This window comes from Macaca thibetana, chromosome 19, assembly GCF_024542745.1.
Source record: "Macaca thibetana thibetana isolate TM-01 chromosome 19, ASM2454274v1, whole genome shotgun sequence".
Lineage (NCBI taxonomy): Eukaryota > Metazoa > Chordata > Mammalia > Primates > Cercopithecidae > Macaca > Macaca thibetana.
In genome coordinates this window covers 48,849,508-48,866,852 of record NC_065596.1, presented here as the reverse complement: position 1 = coordinate 48,866,852, position 17,345 = coordinate 48,849,508, and the positions used below count along the sequence as shown (strand labels likewise).

General features: G+C 48.3%; 2 protein-coding genes across 2 annotated transcripts in view; both read right to left on the bottom strand.

Moving 5' to 3' along the window:
- PEPD (peptidase D) overlaps positions 1–17,345 on the bottom strand; it is an 873,572-nt gene that overhangs the window by 88,350 nt on the left and 767,877 nt on the right. Inside the window, exons 7-8 of the mRNA XM_050768467.1 lie at positions 15,760–15,821; positions 3,658–3,702 (exon numbers count right to left, since the gene is read on the bottom strand). Coding sequence (XP_050624424.1) covers positions 3,658–3,702; positions 15,760–15,821 — 107 coding nt within the window. The remainder of the gene's footprint in view (positions 1–3,657; positions 3,703–15,759; positions 15,822–17,345) is intronic.
- SLC7A10 (solute carrier family 7 member 10) overlaps positions 1–17,345 on the bottom strand; it is a 315,424-nt gene that overhangs the window by 267,965 nt on the left and 30,114 nt on the right. The window lies entirely within an intron of this gene.

The window sequence follows — 17,345 nt, the reverse complement described above, 5'->3', positions numbered from 1 at the left end:
GGGTGCCAAGGAAGCCAAGCATCTGCCCCCTGGTCCTCCACCCTACCATACCCTGGCCCCAGCACAAGACCATTCCAAGGGCACTGGACCAGCAGTGAGCTGGGAGGATGACTGACACTCAGGCAGCCCCACTCCACGGGTGCCCCCTCAGAGCTGCAAGGAGCAGTGCAAGAGCCTGGGTTCAACAGTTTGGGCTCAACTGGCATTTTCTTGGGCAAGTCACTAACTTCCTTGTGCCTCAGTTTCTTCATCTATAGCATGGGAATAACTAGAACACTTACCTAATACACCACAAATAAAATATCTTTAAATACAGTGACATGTGTCAAGTGCTTAGCACAACACCTTGTACACACGGAGTCTTAACAGGTGACAGTGTTATCAAGATGCGCCGGGCTGCAGCCTGGCTAACGTGGTGAAACCCCATCTCTACTAAAAATACAAAAAGTAGCCGGGCGTGGTGGTGCATACCTGTAGTGGGGAGGTGGGGGCTGAGGCACAAGAATCACTTGAACCTGGGAGGCAGAGGTTGCAGTGAGCCAAGATCATGCCACTGCACTCCAGCCTGGGCAACAGAGCAAGACTCCATCTAAAAAAAAAAAAAAAAAGTGCCAGGCTCGGTGCAAGGGCTCATGCCTATAATCCCAACAATTTGGAAGGCTGAGGTAGGAGGATCTCTTAAGGCCAGGAGTTCGAGACCAGCCTGGGCAACATAGGAGACCCCGTCTCTACAAAAAACAGAAAAATTAGCTGGGTGTGGTGGCATGTACCCGGAGTCACAGCTACTTGGAAGGCTGAGGTGGGAGGATCGCCTGAGCTCAGGAGGTCAAGGCTACAGAAAGCTACGATCCCGCCACTGCACTCCAGCCTGAGAGACAAAGTGAGATCCTGTCTCTTAAAAAAAAAAAAAAAAAAAAAGACATGCCAGCACTGGACTGATACTCTCAATCTTTGAGCCTACTTTGCACGTGAGGAAACTGAGGCTGGGTGAATCTTCATATCGATACCATGAGTTAGGTTTCACCACATCTCTGTTTTATAGATCAAGAAGCTGAGGCTCAGAAAACTCACGACTTCCTGAGTAGGGAGGAGCTAGGGCTAGAATTCACATGTGCCCTAGTTGATGGTTTCCTGTTATCCCCATGACCCCACCAGAGAGAGAGGATGGTGAAGATATTCAAGACCTAAGGACAAAAGATTTGTCCCTGAGTCGTAATCTAACATCAGGGAAAGCCCACCCATTCCTGTTAATAAAGGACCTGCCCGCCGCCCCACACAGCATCCTTCCTTCAATGACCCAGGGAGTGTGATGATCATGACTACAGTGGACCCACCGAGAATGACTGGGACCCGGGCTATTAAAACATACCCCTGAGCAGCAGGGACGATGTGACATTTCTAAAACAGTTCTACTGCCATCAACTGCCAAATAAGTCCTTTCTGCTGCTTGCTTTAATAAAGTTGGGAGGTATGCTTACGACCGCAGGCTCGACCTCAAAGCCTAGAAAATGTCACTTGAATTAAAGCATGCTTCTTCGAAAGTGACGAATTAATGACTTATCTCTTAGGAGATGCGGGGGAGTACAGAACCCAGCTGTGGTCCCCAAGGCACCCAAGCTGTAAGCGACCACAAGGGAATGTCCCACGTGAGGCAGTGTAAGTGGACATGGCCCATTCTAAGTACCCAGGATTTATTCTTCCGCCAAATGGGGGCTACAGATAGGACAGGCTCTCTGGTTTCTCTTCAGATCCTATAAATCTTTTGCTTTTTATAGACAAGTCAGGCATTTATTACTTTATTTTTTTGAGACAGGTCTCGCTCTGTCACTCGGGCTGGAGTATGGTAGTACAATCACGGCTCACTGCAGCCTCGACCTCCTGGGCTCAAGCGATCTTCCTGCCCCGACCTCCCAAGAAGCTAGGACTACAGGAGTCCAATGCCATGCTCGGCTAATTTTTTGAAATTTTGTTTTTGTAGAGATGGGATCTCTCTCTGTTACTCAGGCTGGTCTCAAACTCCTGGCCCCAAGTGATTCTCTCATGTTGGTCTCCCAAAGTGCTGGCATTACAGGCGTGAGCCACCAGCTCGGCTTTGTTACTTTATAAAAACAAGAGGTAACTGTGAACTTGAAGAACACCAGCCCCGTCTTCACAGAGGGTGGCTGTGAGGGGTGTCGGACCCACTGGCCTCTAACCCTGAGGGTGCAGTATTAGCGCCTACCATCAGCCCTCAGTTCTCCACCCCCAGCTCAGCCCTCTCTCACACTGGCACCTGCCTCAGACTCAACACACCCCAAGTCCCAGATCTGCCCTGGTATCTGGCCCTCCCAGTTGTCCCCATCTCAGTGACACACCACCTAGCTGTGCGGGACAAAAACCTGGAGTCACCTTCAACTCCGCCCTTCACTCACCCATCACAACTGGTCCCTCCCAGGAGCTTTCCCTCTCAACTGCAGCCTCACCACTCAGATCTGTCCTGCCTCTGCCCTCCACTGCCAGCTGGGCCCCTGCAACAGCCTGCTAACTTGCCACCTGTTCCCACACTTGCCCTGCAGCTGGGTCTCTAGTCTGAGGTCAAAATGACTTTTTAAATGCAAACCCAATCTTACCATTCTCCTGCTTAAACCATTCAAGGGTTTCCTGTGTTTCCCATTCCTCTGAAGAAAAAGTCAAAACGGACACCAAGGCCCACTCAGCCACCGCCTGTCTCTCCAACTGTTCTCGGGCTCTGCTCTCCGGCTTCACACTGGCCACACAAAGCCACCGCCCTTTCTCTTGTTTCTGTGAATGAGCGGTCCTTTCACCTGGGTCACTCTCTCCTACTCCTTTTTCCCCAGCCAATGCCCATTCATCTTTCAGGGCACCTCCTTGGTCCCAAGCTCTAAGACGAGGCGAGTCAGAGTTCCCAGCTAGACGGGAAAGAAAATGTGATCATACAGACTTAGGGTCAGATGTGAGAAGGCTACACATCTCCTAGGCAAGTGATGATCTGGCAAAGGCCTGGCCTCGCCTCTCTTCTACATTCTCAGTAAGTGCAGTCACCCATCAAAGAAAAAATGCCTTGCTGCTGTCAAAGAGCAATGCGATGGCTTAGGAAGAAAACTGGTGGCACACTGGGATTGGAAGGCCACTTCCAGGGCCCACAGAGGTGACGCCCAGCATAAAACAGCTCACTTTGTAGGCAGCTAGTAGAAGCCAGTTGTGCAGCAGGTAAGGGCTAACAGTATCACCACAGGAAGGAAGAAGGTGACAGAAAAATGTGTAGAACAGAATGCCACCTTTGTCAAGACACAAGTGTGATGTGAGGAAAATGTGTTTACCTTTCTGGCAATGGGATTATGCGTGATGTTTATTTCTGCCCTTTTCACTACCTACCTTATGCTGGAGCTGTCTAAGTTTGGTTTACTTACGGTAGGAGTTTTTGTAAGATTGCAAATAAGTTTAATTGATGTTTAAGTGACCCATGCCCTTTCAAAAGGAGTACAGCCAGCCAACCAACAACAAAGAACAAGCAAAACAGAAAAGGCTATGGGAGAAGGTTCTGGGAATCTGCTTTTGGAGGGGCTCTCTGAGATGGTGTGGGCAGGAACAACAGGGCATTCCATCCCCATGAGCTGAGCACAACAAACAGGCACGGCGACCACAGCCCGTACTCACCACTCAACGATCTCTGGGTGAAGAATGGTGTTGTTGACTTTGAACCTGTGGGGGGAAAAGAAATCAAGCCCATTAATCCAACAGTCTATCATGTCCCAGCAAGAACCACCTCATTCAAGACATGCACACATGATGAGGAGAGAGTCCCACACTTGAATTTCATGACTTCCTGACCCACGAAAGGCCTGTGGATCCCTTCCTGCAGCAGACCTCGCAGCCTGGGTCATGTCCTTCAAACGCAGTCAGTTGGAGAGTAAGCTTTATGGCTGCAAAACACCAGCCCCGATCCCCACTAGGCAGACAGCATGGTCTCTTGTGTCAAGTATACCAAAATACACACAATACGGAGTACCAGAAGGAAAGAATGCAGAGAAAGCAAAAACCTCACCAATTTGATGAAAAACATTAACCTACATATCCATAAAGCTCCATGAACTCCAAGTAGGACAACGATATCTATACTCAGACACATCATAATCAAACTGTCAAAAAAGTATCTTGAAAGCAGCAAGAGGAAGATATTAATAATTCATCACTTACAAAGGATCCTCAATTAGATTAATAGCTGATTTCTCATCAAAACCTATGGTGAACAGAAGGCAGTGGGATGACATTTAAAGTGCTGAAAGAAAAAAAAAAGTCCACCAAGATTTCTATATCCAGCAAAGCCATTATTAAAAAATGAGGGAGAACTAAAACATCCTAGATAAGCAAAACCCAAGAGAATTTATCACGAGTAGACCTAACCTGAAAGAAAAACTAAAGGGAACTGTTTCAACTAAAATGAGAAGATACTACAGAGTAACTTGAATCCACATGAAGTGAAAGAGAGCACTGGCAATGGTAACCATATAGATAAATATAAAGACAGTATAAATGTATTTTTTGTTTATAACTCCTTTTCTCTCCTGACTTAAAAGACAACTAAATAAAGCAATAATTGTAAATCTGTATTGATAAGTACAAAAGGAATAAAGACGCAATCCACAGGCAATAACAACACTAAAGAGAAAGAGGAAAAGGAGACATCTAGGGGCAAGCTTTTGCATACTATTTAAATTAAGTTGACATTAATGCAAACTAGATTTTCAAGTTTAATAGTCAACTGTATCCCCATGATCAATAAGAAAATAGCCAAAACATACAGAAAAGGAAATGAGAAAGAAACCAAGATGTTACAATACAAAAACAAATCAAACACAAAAAAAATGTAATGGAGAAAGTGAGGAGCAAAAATGTTATAAGACATAGAAAACTATTTTAAAATGGTAGAGTTTTTCCTTATCAATAATTACTTTAGATGTCAATGGATTAAATTCTCCAATTACAAGGCAAGGATTGGCAGAATGAATGTTTTTTTTTTTTTAATTTTAAGTTCAGGGTTACATGTGCAGGTTTCTTATACAGGTAAACTTGTGTCATGGGGCTTTGTTGTACAGATCATTCTGACGCCTAGGTATTAAGTCTAGTGCCCATTAGTTATTTTTCCTGATTGTCTTCCTCCTCCCACTCTTCACCTTCCAATAGGCCCCAGTGTGTGTTGTTCCCCTCTACGTGTCCATGTGTTCTCATCATTTAGCTCCCACTTGTAAGTGAGAACATGTGGCATTTGGTTTTCTGTTCCTGCATTAGTTTGCTGAGGATAACAGCCTCCAGCTCCATTCATGTTCTTGCAAAGGACATGATCTCATTCTTTTTTATGGCTGCGTAGTATTCCATGGTGTATACCATACCACATTTTCTTTATCCAGTCTACCATTGACAGGCGTTTATGTTGATTCCATGTGTTTGCTACTGTGAATAGTGCTGCAGCGAACACACACATGCATGTGTTGTTAGAACAGAACAATCTATATTCCTTTGGGTGTATACTCAGTAATGGGATTGCTGGGTCGAATGATATTTCTGTTTTTAGGTCTTTGCGGAATTGTCACGCTGTCTTCCACAACGGTTTAACTAACTTACACTCCCACCACCAGGGTATAAGTGTTCCTTTTTCTCTGCAACCTTGCCAGCATCTGTTATTTTTTGACTTTTTAATAAAAGCCAGGCAGAATGAATTTTTAAAATATGATTCAACTATCTGTTCTAAAGAGACACACTTTAGATTCAAAGACACAAATAGGTTGAAAGTAAAAGGATGAGGAACGATATGCTACACAAACAGAAATGAAAATGGAACTAGAATTGCTATACTAACATCAGACAAAATAAGCCCTAAGATACAAAGTTTTACTAAAGACAAAGAAGGACATTTTATAACGATAATTAGGTTAATCCACAAAGATAAAACAATTACAAACATATGCATGTAACAGAGCCCTAAGACGTATGTATCAAAAACTAACAAAATTGGAGAGAGAAACTGACAATAGTTGGAGACGTCAATAATCTACTTTCGGTAATGAATAAAACAACTAGACAGAAGATTAAAAAGGAAACAGAAGACCTGAACAAAAACGCGGTGGCTCACACCTGTAATCCCAGCACTTTGGGAGGCTGAGGTGGGTGGATCACGAGGTCAGGAGATCGAGACCATCCTGGCCAATACGGTGAAAACTCGTCTCTACTAAAAACACAAAAATTAGCGAAGCATGGTAGCAGGCGCCTGTAATCCCAGCTACTCGGGAGGCTGAGGCAAGAGAATCACTTGAACCTAGAAGGCGGAGATTGCAGTAAACCAAGATCGCGCCACTGCACTCCAGCCTAGCGACAAAGACCTCGTTTCAAAAAAAAAAAAAAAAAAAAACAATACACAGACACCTGCCCCCCCCCAAATAGACCTAACAGGCACCTCTAAAACACTCAGCCAATTGCTATTAGAATAGCCATTTTCTCAAGTGCACATGGATCATTCTCCAGGATACACTTTATGTTAGGTCACAAAACAAGTTCCAATACATTTCAAAAGACTGAAATCACACTAAGCATGCCCTCTGACCAAAATGGAATGAAATAAGAAATCAGTAACATAAGGAAAATAGAAAAATTGACAAATATGTAGAAATTAAACAGTAGACTACTAAATAACCAATGGATCACATATCAAACCTTAAAGGAATGAAAAAGGGGGAAATTACTACTGACTTTACAGAAACAAAAAAGTTTGTAAGGGAATACTATAAATAACATAGAGTAACAAATTGGAAAACCTATTTGAAACAAATCCCTAAAGACACAAACTACTAAACTGATATAAGAAATAGAAAATCTATGCCGGGCACAGTGGCTCACGCCTGTAATCCCAGCACTTTGGAAGGCCGAGGTAGGCAGATCACCTGAGGTCAAGAGTTCGAGACCAGCCTGGCCAACATGGCAAAACCCCATCCATCTCTACTAAAAATACAAAAATTAGCCGGGCGTGGTGGTTTGTGCCTGTAGTCCCAGCTACTCGGGAGGCTAAGGCAGGAGAATCACCTGAACCCAGGAGGCTGAGCATGCAGTGAGCCAAGATCGTGCCATTGCACTCCAGCCTGGGTGACAAGAGTGAAACTCGAAGGAAGAAAGGAAGGAAGGAAGGAAGGAAGGGAGGGAGGGAGGGAGGGAGGGAGGGAGGGAGGGGGGGGGGGGAGGGGGAAGGGAGGGAGGGAGGAAGGAAGGAAGGAAGGAGGGAAGGAGTGAAGGAAGGAAGGAAGGAGGGAAGGAGGGAAGGAGGGAAGGAGGGAGGGAGGGAGGGAAGGAAGGAGGGAGGGAGGGAAGGAGGGAGGGAGGGAGGGAGGGAAGGAGGGAGGGAGGGAAGGAGGGAAGGAAGAGAAAATCTAAACAGACCTTAACAAGAGATCAAATTTGTAATTAAAAAAACTTCTCATAAAGAAAAGCCCAGGACCAAATGTCTTCTATGAAATGAATAGCAATTCTATCAAATGTTTAAAGAATTAACACCAATTTTCATAAACTCTTACCAGAAAAGGGCCAGGAGCTGTGGCTCATGCCTGTAATCCCAGCACTCTGGGAGGCAGAGGTGGGAAGATGGCTTGAGGTCAGGAGTTCAAGACCAGCCTGGCCGACACAGCAAAACACCATCTCTACTAAAAATTTAAAAAATTAGCCAAGCATGGTGGTGTGCGCCTGTAATCCCAGCTACTTGGGAGGCTGAGGCACGAGAATCACATGGACCCAGGAGGCGGAGGTACAGTGAGCTGAGATCACACCACTGCACTCCAGCCTGGGAGACAGAGCAAGATTCCGTCTCAAAACAAACAAACAAACAAATAAAAAAAAAACAACAACAACAACAGAAGAGGAGGCAATACTTTTCAACCATTCTACAAGGTCAGTATTACCTTGATGCTAAGTTAGACAAAGACACCTTAAGAAAACAAAACTACACACCCAAATTCCTTGTGAAGAGAGACACAAAAATTTTTGAACAAAACACTAGCAAACAGAATCCAGTAACATATAAAAAGGATATACATACATCATGACCGAGTGGGATTTTTTCCCAGGAATGCAAGATTCCTTCAACATACAAAAATAAATCAATGTAACACATCAATCATATTAATAGAACACATAACAAAACCATATGCTTGTATAAATAGATGGAGAAAAACAATCTGATAAAATCCAACACCTTTTCATAATAAACACTCGATGAACTAGGAAGGGAAGGGAACTTCTTCAACTTGATAAAAAGCATCTACAAAAAATCCCCTCAACTAATATCATAACATACCAAATGGTAAAAGACTAAAAGCTTTCCCCTAAGATGAGGAGCAAGGCAAGCATGTCTGCTGTCTCCAAGTCTATTCAACCCTGTACTGCAGGTTCTAGCCAAGGCAAATAGGCAAGAAAAGACATGAAAGGCACCCAGATGACCCTGCAATTCCACTTGTAGGTATATACCCAAGGGAACTGAAAGCATATGTTCACACAAGAAGTTTGACATCTATGCTCATAGCAGCATTACTCAGAACAGCCAAAAGTTGTAAGCAACCCAGATGTCCACCATCTGATGAATGAACAAACGAAATGTGATAAGTATCCATAGAAAAAATATTTTCAGCCATAAAATAACATAGTAGTGACAGAATAAGCAAGTAGGGAAATCAGGAAAGATATAGAAGATATAAACAATAAATTAACCAATTTGATGTAATTGACATATACAGGACACTATGGCCCATAGCTGCAGAATACATACTTTCTTTAAGTGTATGTGAAACATTTATCATAATGGTCACATGCTGGAAGTTTCAACATATTTTAAAGGGCTGAGATGCAGAGAACGTTCATTAATCACAGAATTAAATGAGAAATCAAAAAATACCCATGGTTCAAAGACAAAAATGCAATGAAATTAGAAAATAACAATATGAAATATAACCTGTGAGAAATTCAGCTAAAGCAGTGCTCACAGGAAAACTCATAGCTCTAAATATACACAGCAGAAAAGAACACTGAAAATCAGTTATCTGAACTTCCATCCTAAGAATGCCCCTTGTAGAAAGCAATGAAATAAAAAGGAAACATATAAGAAAAATCTACAAAGCCAAAAGCTGTTCTTCGATAAGATGAACATCATTGAAAAGGTGACCCCAGGAGACAAAAGGATCAGGTCAGGGCACATCTCTGACACAAGAGAACCATGTGTGACCCAGAGCTCAAGCTGGAGAACAAGGTAGCCTAGCACAAGCTATAGGCCTCAGCAGAGAAGCCTCGGCAAGACTTCAACTCTCTGGATTCCAAGACCTGCTCCTTAGTCAGGTGTGGTGGCTCACACCTGTAATCCCAACAGTTTGGGAGGCCAACGCAGAAAGATCACTTGAGCCCAGGAGTTGAAGACCAGCCTGGGCAACACGGCGAGACTTTGTCTCTACAAAAAATTTAAAAATTATCTGGGTGTGTTGGCCCACACCCGTAGTCCCAGCTATTCAGGAGGCTGAGGTGGGAAGATCGCTTGAGCCCAGGAGGTTGAGGCTATAGTGATTCATGATTGCACCACTGTACTCCAGCAGCCTGGGCATGACACCCTGTCCCTTTAAAGAAAGAAAAAACGACCTGCCCCATCTTAGGGAAGGATAGCATACACAAGCACATGCAGGGTCGTGACCTCCCGTCCTTCTGCAAGCCAGGGACCCTCCAAGGCTCCGTAATGGTGTTGAAAACATTGATGTAATGCCATGGTTGTGAGGCCAGCAGCCCTTCTCCTAACTGAGCCAATTGAGCAAGGGCAGGGACAGGGGAGAGAAGAGAGAAGGGGGTAACAGCAGACTGAGAGGATTCCAGATCTCTGAAGCTTTCAGGATCCTTAACTACATAAACAGGACTATATGATTCAAAGTCAACCTAAATGTTGTGGAATCAAAGCCTTACTTATGAAATATCAAAGAGACTACAGGCAGCCAGTGTGGTTCAGAGTGAAGAACAGGGTAGCAGGTGACATAAATCAAGACTACAAAATAGCCTCTGGCTCCCACTGCACCAAATGCCACTTTGACCTCAGGAAAAGCAGTGGCCAATATACTCAGTAGACAAACACACCACCAACGTTTCATTTTACTCAACGTACGTATGCATATACACGTGCACATGTAGACAAGCAGCAGAGTGACCCAGCACAGAGTGATTCAGCACGCAGACACAGATGCACATACACAGACACACAGAGAGAGGCATACGCTTGGAAAAGAGGCACACATGGACACACACAGCCATGTGCACAACAGGGTAATGCTCAGACACACATAGACAGACCCCACTGTCTATGCACAGACACACACAGACGTAGGCAGGTATGAACAAGAACACATACACACACACACACACTAAGGCACAAGCTTAGGGGAATGCAGACACACAGATATACACACACGTACTCAGGCAAGTACATACAAAAAGATCCACACCCTGATATACACATATACAGGTACACACAGACACAGATCAATGTATGTACACAGATACACAGACACAAAAATATACTCAAGAGAAACACAATCAGATACACATGGAAGAATCCAAAAGACAAAGTTAACAGGTTGAACTCTGGGTTCATATAGTTCTCGTTTTTGCCTCCATGCTGGTTAGCATTTTCTACAATGAGCATGTATTAATCGTGTAAAAGTATCAACGAAATCCCATTGGGCCTGTGAGGGTAGGAGTGCCCTGGAAGCACAGTGTAATTTCTTGATGAGCTCTAAATGAGGGCTGGGAGATGAAAGGGCCAAAGCCCCTGTCTTTCTCCCTGGAGTATCTCACCCAAAGATGAGGCAGCCCCTCCACTCTGCTCCCTGCCAAAGGGCTGGGTCAGATTCTTACCTCTTGAGGGTCCCTCCCCTCACCGAGAACTCCATGGGTCACAATTAGAAAGCCAAACCTGGCCGGGCACGGTGGCTCACGCCTGTAATCCCAGCATTTTGGGAAGCCGAAGCAGGAGGATCGCCTGAGGTCAGGAGTTTGAGACCAGCCTGGCCAACATGGTGAAACCCCGTCTCTACTAAAAATACAAAAATTAGCCATGTGTGGTGGCACATGCCTGTAATCCCAGCTACTTGGGAGGCTGAGGCAGGAGAATTGTTGGAACCTGGGAAGTGAAGGTTGCAAAGAGCCAATATCGTGCCACTGCACTCCAGCCTGGGCAACAGAGCAAGACTCTGTCAAAAAAAAAAAAAAAAAAAAAAAAAAAAAAGGAAGCCAATCCTAAATATTAACTTGATATCCAAGTTAACAGTAACCAGAAAACCATGGTCCTCAAACCACAGATTGGTATTTTGCTGTAATCGTCAAGTTTTAATAACGTCCCTCTACTTTCTGGGTTTTAAAATTCACATCTTTGAATATTAATATTTCTGCATTAACAACTCCCAAATTCAGAATTTCATCTTTAACTGCTTGCTTAGACAGAATAAATCCGTTACCAATTGTCTTCAAATGTGCAAGGTGATCTAAGTAAATGCCAAAAGATAAGAAATACACTTAGCCTGAATAAGTGTACTTCTTACACTGATATAAGAAATGTAAAATACCGACCATATTTCTTTCTCAGCCAATGGCAAGAAACGGAGCCCTGTTACTCACTGCCCACGCCCAGGGTACAGCTTCTGTCTGTCTGGGAGGCGACTGCCTTGTGCCAAAAAGGCACCCCTGCTAAGGCATGGAAACCTGATGGACAGGCAGCCCTCAGCTCAGGCCACTCGGCCCCTGCCAACAATCCCCCAACAGACCATCTCTCCTTCATGGTCAGTCCTGCTCTCAGGAAAACCTGGCCTAAAGTCTACCTCCTTAGATGCTCTCAGCAATCTACCATGTCTGACTTTGCTCCCTGCCTTCAGGAGCCAAGTGTTCCAGGGACCCGTGGTGCTTGCCATCCACAGGAAGAAGTCTCAAGTCTCTTGCCGTAGAGTTCCCCTCCCCACCTCAGCCCCCCACCCCAGCCGCCAAACCAACCCCCCATCATGCCCCTGCCAGGACCTGGCAATGAGCACCTGACCCCATGCCCACACCCAGCCCTCCTGCCAGAGCCCGCAGCAAGGCCTGCTCTTCCCAAATCTTCCTCGGGACTGCTCCAATCAAGCCACACACGGAGCTGCGGCCTGGGCCAGACCACAAACTCAAAAGGCCCTACAGACCATCCCAGCCTACGCCCTTCACACTACTGTCATCACGCCGAGCCACACCACTGGGTGAGCCCAGGGCCTCAGGCCATAGGGGGCTCCCCCGGTCTCTCTGGCAGTACGCATTGCTCACCACCCTCAGCCCACCTCTGCCCTGTCCCCTCTGTTCCTTATCCTCTGCTGTCCCCACACCTCGAGACCCCGCACACTCCTACTGCAGGCAGCAGGCGACCTGGCCCTGATCTGGGGAGGCAGAGGGAGGTTTGAGACCAAGGCTGAGCTCAAGTGGGACAGACCCCAGGCCAGACACCCCAAGTAGCCACACCTGGAGGGCCAACCATCCAGCTGGACCAGGGCCCTGAGGGTCTAGGCTGGGAAGACAGTGGGGGCCACTGTCTACCACAAGCTCCTCTTCCCTGCAGGCCAGGGGATAAGGGGAGCTGGGGAGGGGTGTGCCCCTCAGGTCAAACCAAGAGGCCAAACCTGAACTTCTGTTAGAGCAGGAGGTCAATCGAAGCCCAAGGTGCAAAGTGCTGCAGAGACATTTAAAAGGGTCAGAAAGGACAATTCCAGGAACAAGGAGCTTCATTAGAGCAGTGAGAGGCAACTGGGGCGGAAGCAGCTGCGTATTGGAGAGGAGGACGACAGCAAGATTCATCTTGCTTGGGAAACAGGCTATTAATATCCCAGCTAGCAGCTGGAGGTGCACCCGGCAGGCAGGGGAACGCGGTTACTGAGCAGCGGCGGCTCTTGGGGACATAGTCTCTGCCCAGCCCGGCACAGAAGTGCTGGCGGCCTGGGTGAGTGGAAGGCAGGGAGATAAGCTGCACCTGGAACCCAGGAATGCAGACAAGACTGTCCATAGGGAAGCAGCTGGGGGCAGCTGGAGGCAGAGGCTGGAGCCCCATGTCAGGGTCCACGGCAAGCAGGGTAGGGGTCACCAGCCAGAGGCTCCTGCCTCAGTGAAGTAGCACTGGTGACAGTGAGGTGGAAGGCCCCGAGGGGAGAGACATGAGTGGATGGCCCCCTGCAGGGAACAAGGAGGGGAAGGAGTAGAACAAGCAGGCCAAAGATGGCCACAAGGGTTCTCACCCGCAGCGCATTGCATCAGCCAAGTCAGAGACTCGGCCAGCAGCCTGACGCATGGGTGCGGAAACTGATGCACCAGCACCCAGTGTGGGGGGGCGGGGGGCAGTGTCTCAGCCCAGCCCCCAGCTGAGGGGCTGGGTGAGCACCCCCCAGTCCACTCCAGTCTGGCCTGGATCAGAGGTTGGAGAGATACCAGCCTGGTGCCCGGGGAGATGATGCAAAAGTAAGGTAGTCCCTGGCTCTCCAGAAAGTGTCTCAGTGGTGACAGGGTGGGGTGGGGAGTTTGCAGAGCACAGCCTCCTCTGGGCTTTTGGCAGGGGCCACAGGGACTGGGGGGCAACAGGGGACAAAGGCTGGGATGAGAGGTCACACCTAGGAATCCTCCTGGGGGGTAGAATGAAGCCTTGGCTTCCTGACACTCACTGACAGTGATGAGGGTTCCCCGGGGCCCCACCAGCCTCCCTCAGGGAACCTCAAGGAGCAGCTGGCAGAGCTCTGCTTCAGGGGTCACATCTGGAGCTCCTGGCTGGGACCACGCCCACCACACAGCTGTCAGATGTGAGCTCCTGGGGGGCTCCGCATTCTCTCCAGAGGAGGAGCAAGCAACGCTCTCACCACTGAGATGGCCCATGATTCATTGACATCAGGGAAAACTGGGAATCGGTGATCCTGGAGCCCACCTGGCTCACCATGCAGATGGGGAGACTGAGGCACAGAGGAGCAATGGGATTTGCTGGGGTTTGCTTGTGGGCAACTGTCACTGAGCACCAGCTCTGAGCAGGTTCCAGGTGAGCATGATCTCCTCCAGTGCCCACCACAAGCCCAGGCAGCAGCAGGTTACGTGTGGAGGAGCTGAGGGTCCCCTTGCTGCAGAGACCCAAGCAGAGGACCTAGAGAGGTTCCATGGCATGGTCGAGGAAAGGTGTGCAGGACACTGGAGACCCAGCACCAGGTAGTGCTGGGGGGATTCAGGGAGCCCTGGGCCTGGGAAAGGCAGCAGCTGGCGGTGCCTGTACCCCCTCTGAGGGCCTGGGAGGCCTGGGGAGAGACAGCAGCTCCACCTCCATGGCCAGCATTTCAACAAGCTGGGCTAATTGCTGCCAGGTATGGGAGGCGGGGCCGCGTTGGGGAAACTCCCAGGAGGACACGGAGATCTGCGCAGTGAAAAAGCAAACCTACTACCCACCCCCCGCCCACCCCATCGCTCTTAGCATAGGGGGAGGGGGGAGATGATACATATTTATGAGCTCATAAGCCCTCCTAATCACCCCTACATCACACACACAGATTCCAGCAGCTTGGGCTCATACACAATTGTAAGGCGGTTCCTCCATCACTGCTTTGGTCCACCAGTGAACAACAGAGGACACGGGGGCTGCAGAGGATGAATGGCAGGAGAAGGGCTGGGGATCCAGGTGTCAGAGGTGGGGCTGGAAGCTGCCCACTGTCCATGCTCAGCAGTCTCGGGCGCAGGGGCCTTGTCTGCTATAGCATCAGCTGACAATGCAGGCCACAGGCCCCCAGCGCCAGTCACCAGCCAGTCCAGGGAACCATGCAAAGCCATGGTGGAGGGCTCTCCTACCCTCTCCAGGCTCTCCCAGGGGCCGTGGGTGAGGGGTGACAAGCAAGGGAGGGGCTTCTTTCCCTGTGCCCAAGGTCTGTCCTCCTGCCTGGAGAGAAAACGGGAACCGCTTCCCAAGCAGAGTTTGGAGGCTTAGACTGGCGCTTGGTTAGTTAAGACTGAGAAGAGGTTAAGGGGATCCTACCTGGGATTAGGGCAGCAGGGGACATGGGGGAGCTGCTGAGAGCCGGGTTGGAAGGGGTTAATGGCTGGGACTAAGAGAGGTGCCTTGGGCCAGGCGCAGTGTCTCACATCTATAATCCCAGCACTCTGGGAAGCCGAGGTGGGTGGATGACCTGAGGTCACGAGTTCGAGACTAGCCTAGCCGACATGACAAAACCCCATCTCTACTACAAATACAAAAATTAGCGGATGCCTGTAACCCCAGCTACTCAGGAGGCTGAGGCAGGAGAATCGCTTCAACTCGAGAGGTGGAGGTTGCCGTGAGCTAAGATCAGGCCACTGCATTCCAGCCTGGGTGACAGAGCGAAAAAAAAGGGCAGGGTGGGGCAGCTTGATGCACAGACCACAGGGGCTCACAGCAGATCGCTAGAGGGAAAACAGCGCCACCTGTGCCTGCCCCTGCCCCTGCCCAGTGGCAGGGCTGCCTCAGCACTTTCCTTACGGAGCAAACAGAGATGGGGCACCTTTCCTTCAAGAAAAATCAAGGTGATTTTTGGCAAATTATGCTTCTAAACATTTCCTCAAAATGCCCAAACGCCTTAAAGAGAAGTTTACATAGTTCATGTCTTATTTGTAGACCGGGAAAGACGTGCTGGTGAAGGTGGGAGTGGGGGAGGGTGGGGAAAGAGTCCCTGGGGGCCCAGGACTTACTTGCTGATGCCGTCAAAGGAGGCCTCCCTGCAGACGCTGCCGCTGTCCGTGTTGACGCCACGCTGCGGAGAGAGAACACAGACATGTCACACGGTGCTGCACGGTACCCCCACAGCCTGCACCCCTAAGACCTCCAGCCAGGCTCAGGACAGGTATGAACAGGATCCCCCGCACCCCAACCAGCCCATCCCCTCCTGCCTTCCCCTGACACATGAGCCACCCTGCCCCAACACAAGGGCAGCCCTCCTTTGCTACCACTTGCCAAGTGGAGGAAGTGGGGGCCCCCCAAACTCTGCAGCGTTCCAGCTGCACAGCAAGGCCTTCTCCATGGAGGTGAGAGCACCCTGTTGAAACCAGCCAGGCTGCCCAGGCACAGGCAAGGATTCAGGGCCACTCCCACTACAAATCTGCTCTCCTCAGCCTGGTCCATCTTCCCTTTCCTGCACACACTCCGCACTAACTGTATAATATCCAAGAGTCCTGTCGAATCCAGCCCTTCTGGGGAGGCGTGCAGGACCCGACTCTGGCAGGACTGCTATGAAGCAGGTGACATCCCTCTCTTAACTCCAAGGATGGAGTCGGACAGGAGTGGAGACAAAACAAGGGATTTGGAGAAAAATGGGTCCTCTCCAGAGAGGCAAGTCATTTTATTTTATTTATTTATTTATTTGAGACAGTGTCTTGCTCTGTCGCCCAGGCTGGAGTGTGATGGCACCATCTCAGCTCACCTCAGCCTCCACCTCCCAAGTTCAAGTGATTCTCCTGCCTCAGCCTCTCGAGTAGCTGGGATTACAGGTGCGCACCACCATGCCCAGCTAATTTTTATATTTTTAGTAGAGACAGGGTTCTGCCATGTTGGCCAGGCTGGTCTCGAACTCTTGACCTCAAGTAATCCGCCCACCTCGGCCTCCCAAAGTGTTGGGATTACAGGCATGAGCCACTATGCCCGGCATGGGCAAGGCATTTTAAATCACCATTTCTTTACCCAGAACTTCAGCTTGATGTCTAATCGTACATCTAAATTAAACACATTGGATCACCTATGACAGTAATCATCTCACATAAGCTTCAACAGTAGCCATTGTGATAGTAGCCATCTCACATAAGCTTCAACAGTAGCCATCAACAGTAAAGCAAAAAAAGGGCGCCAAGTGCTAACGGAAACAACCAAAAAAAACTATTTTGGTAAAAATCAATTAAGAAAAGAGAAAGGCTGGGCACGGTGGCTCACGCCTGTAATCCCGGCACTTTGGGGAGCTGAGGTGGGCAGATCACCTGAGTTTGGGAGTGTGAGACCAGCCTGATCAACATGGTGAAACCTTGTCTCTAAAAACACGAAATTAGCTGGGTGTGGTGGCGCATGTCTGTAGTCCCAGCTACTCGGGAGGCTGAGGCAGGAGAATTGCTTGAATCCGGGAGGCGGAGGTTGCAGTGAGCCGAGATCACTCCACTGCACTCTATCTAGCCTGGGCAACAAGAGCAAAACTCCATGTCTGACATGCTTGTTCTTCAGTGCCATAGAGAAATAGCACTTGAACATAAACTTAATTTATTTAGTAAGGCCACTTTCACTTCCTGCAGAAAGG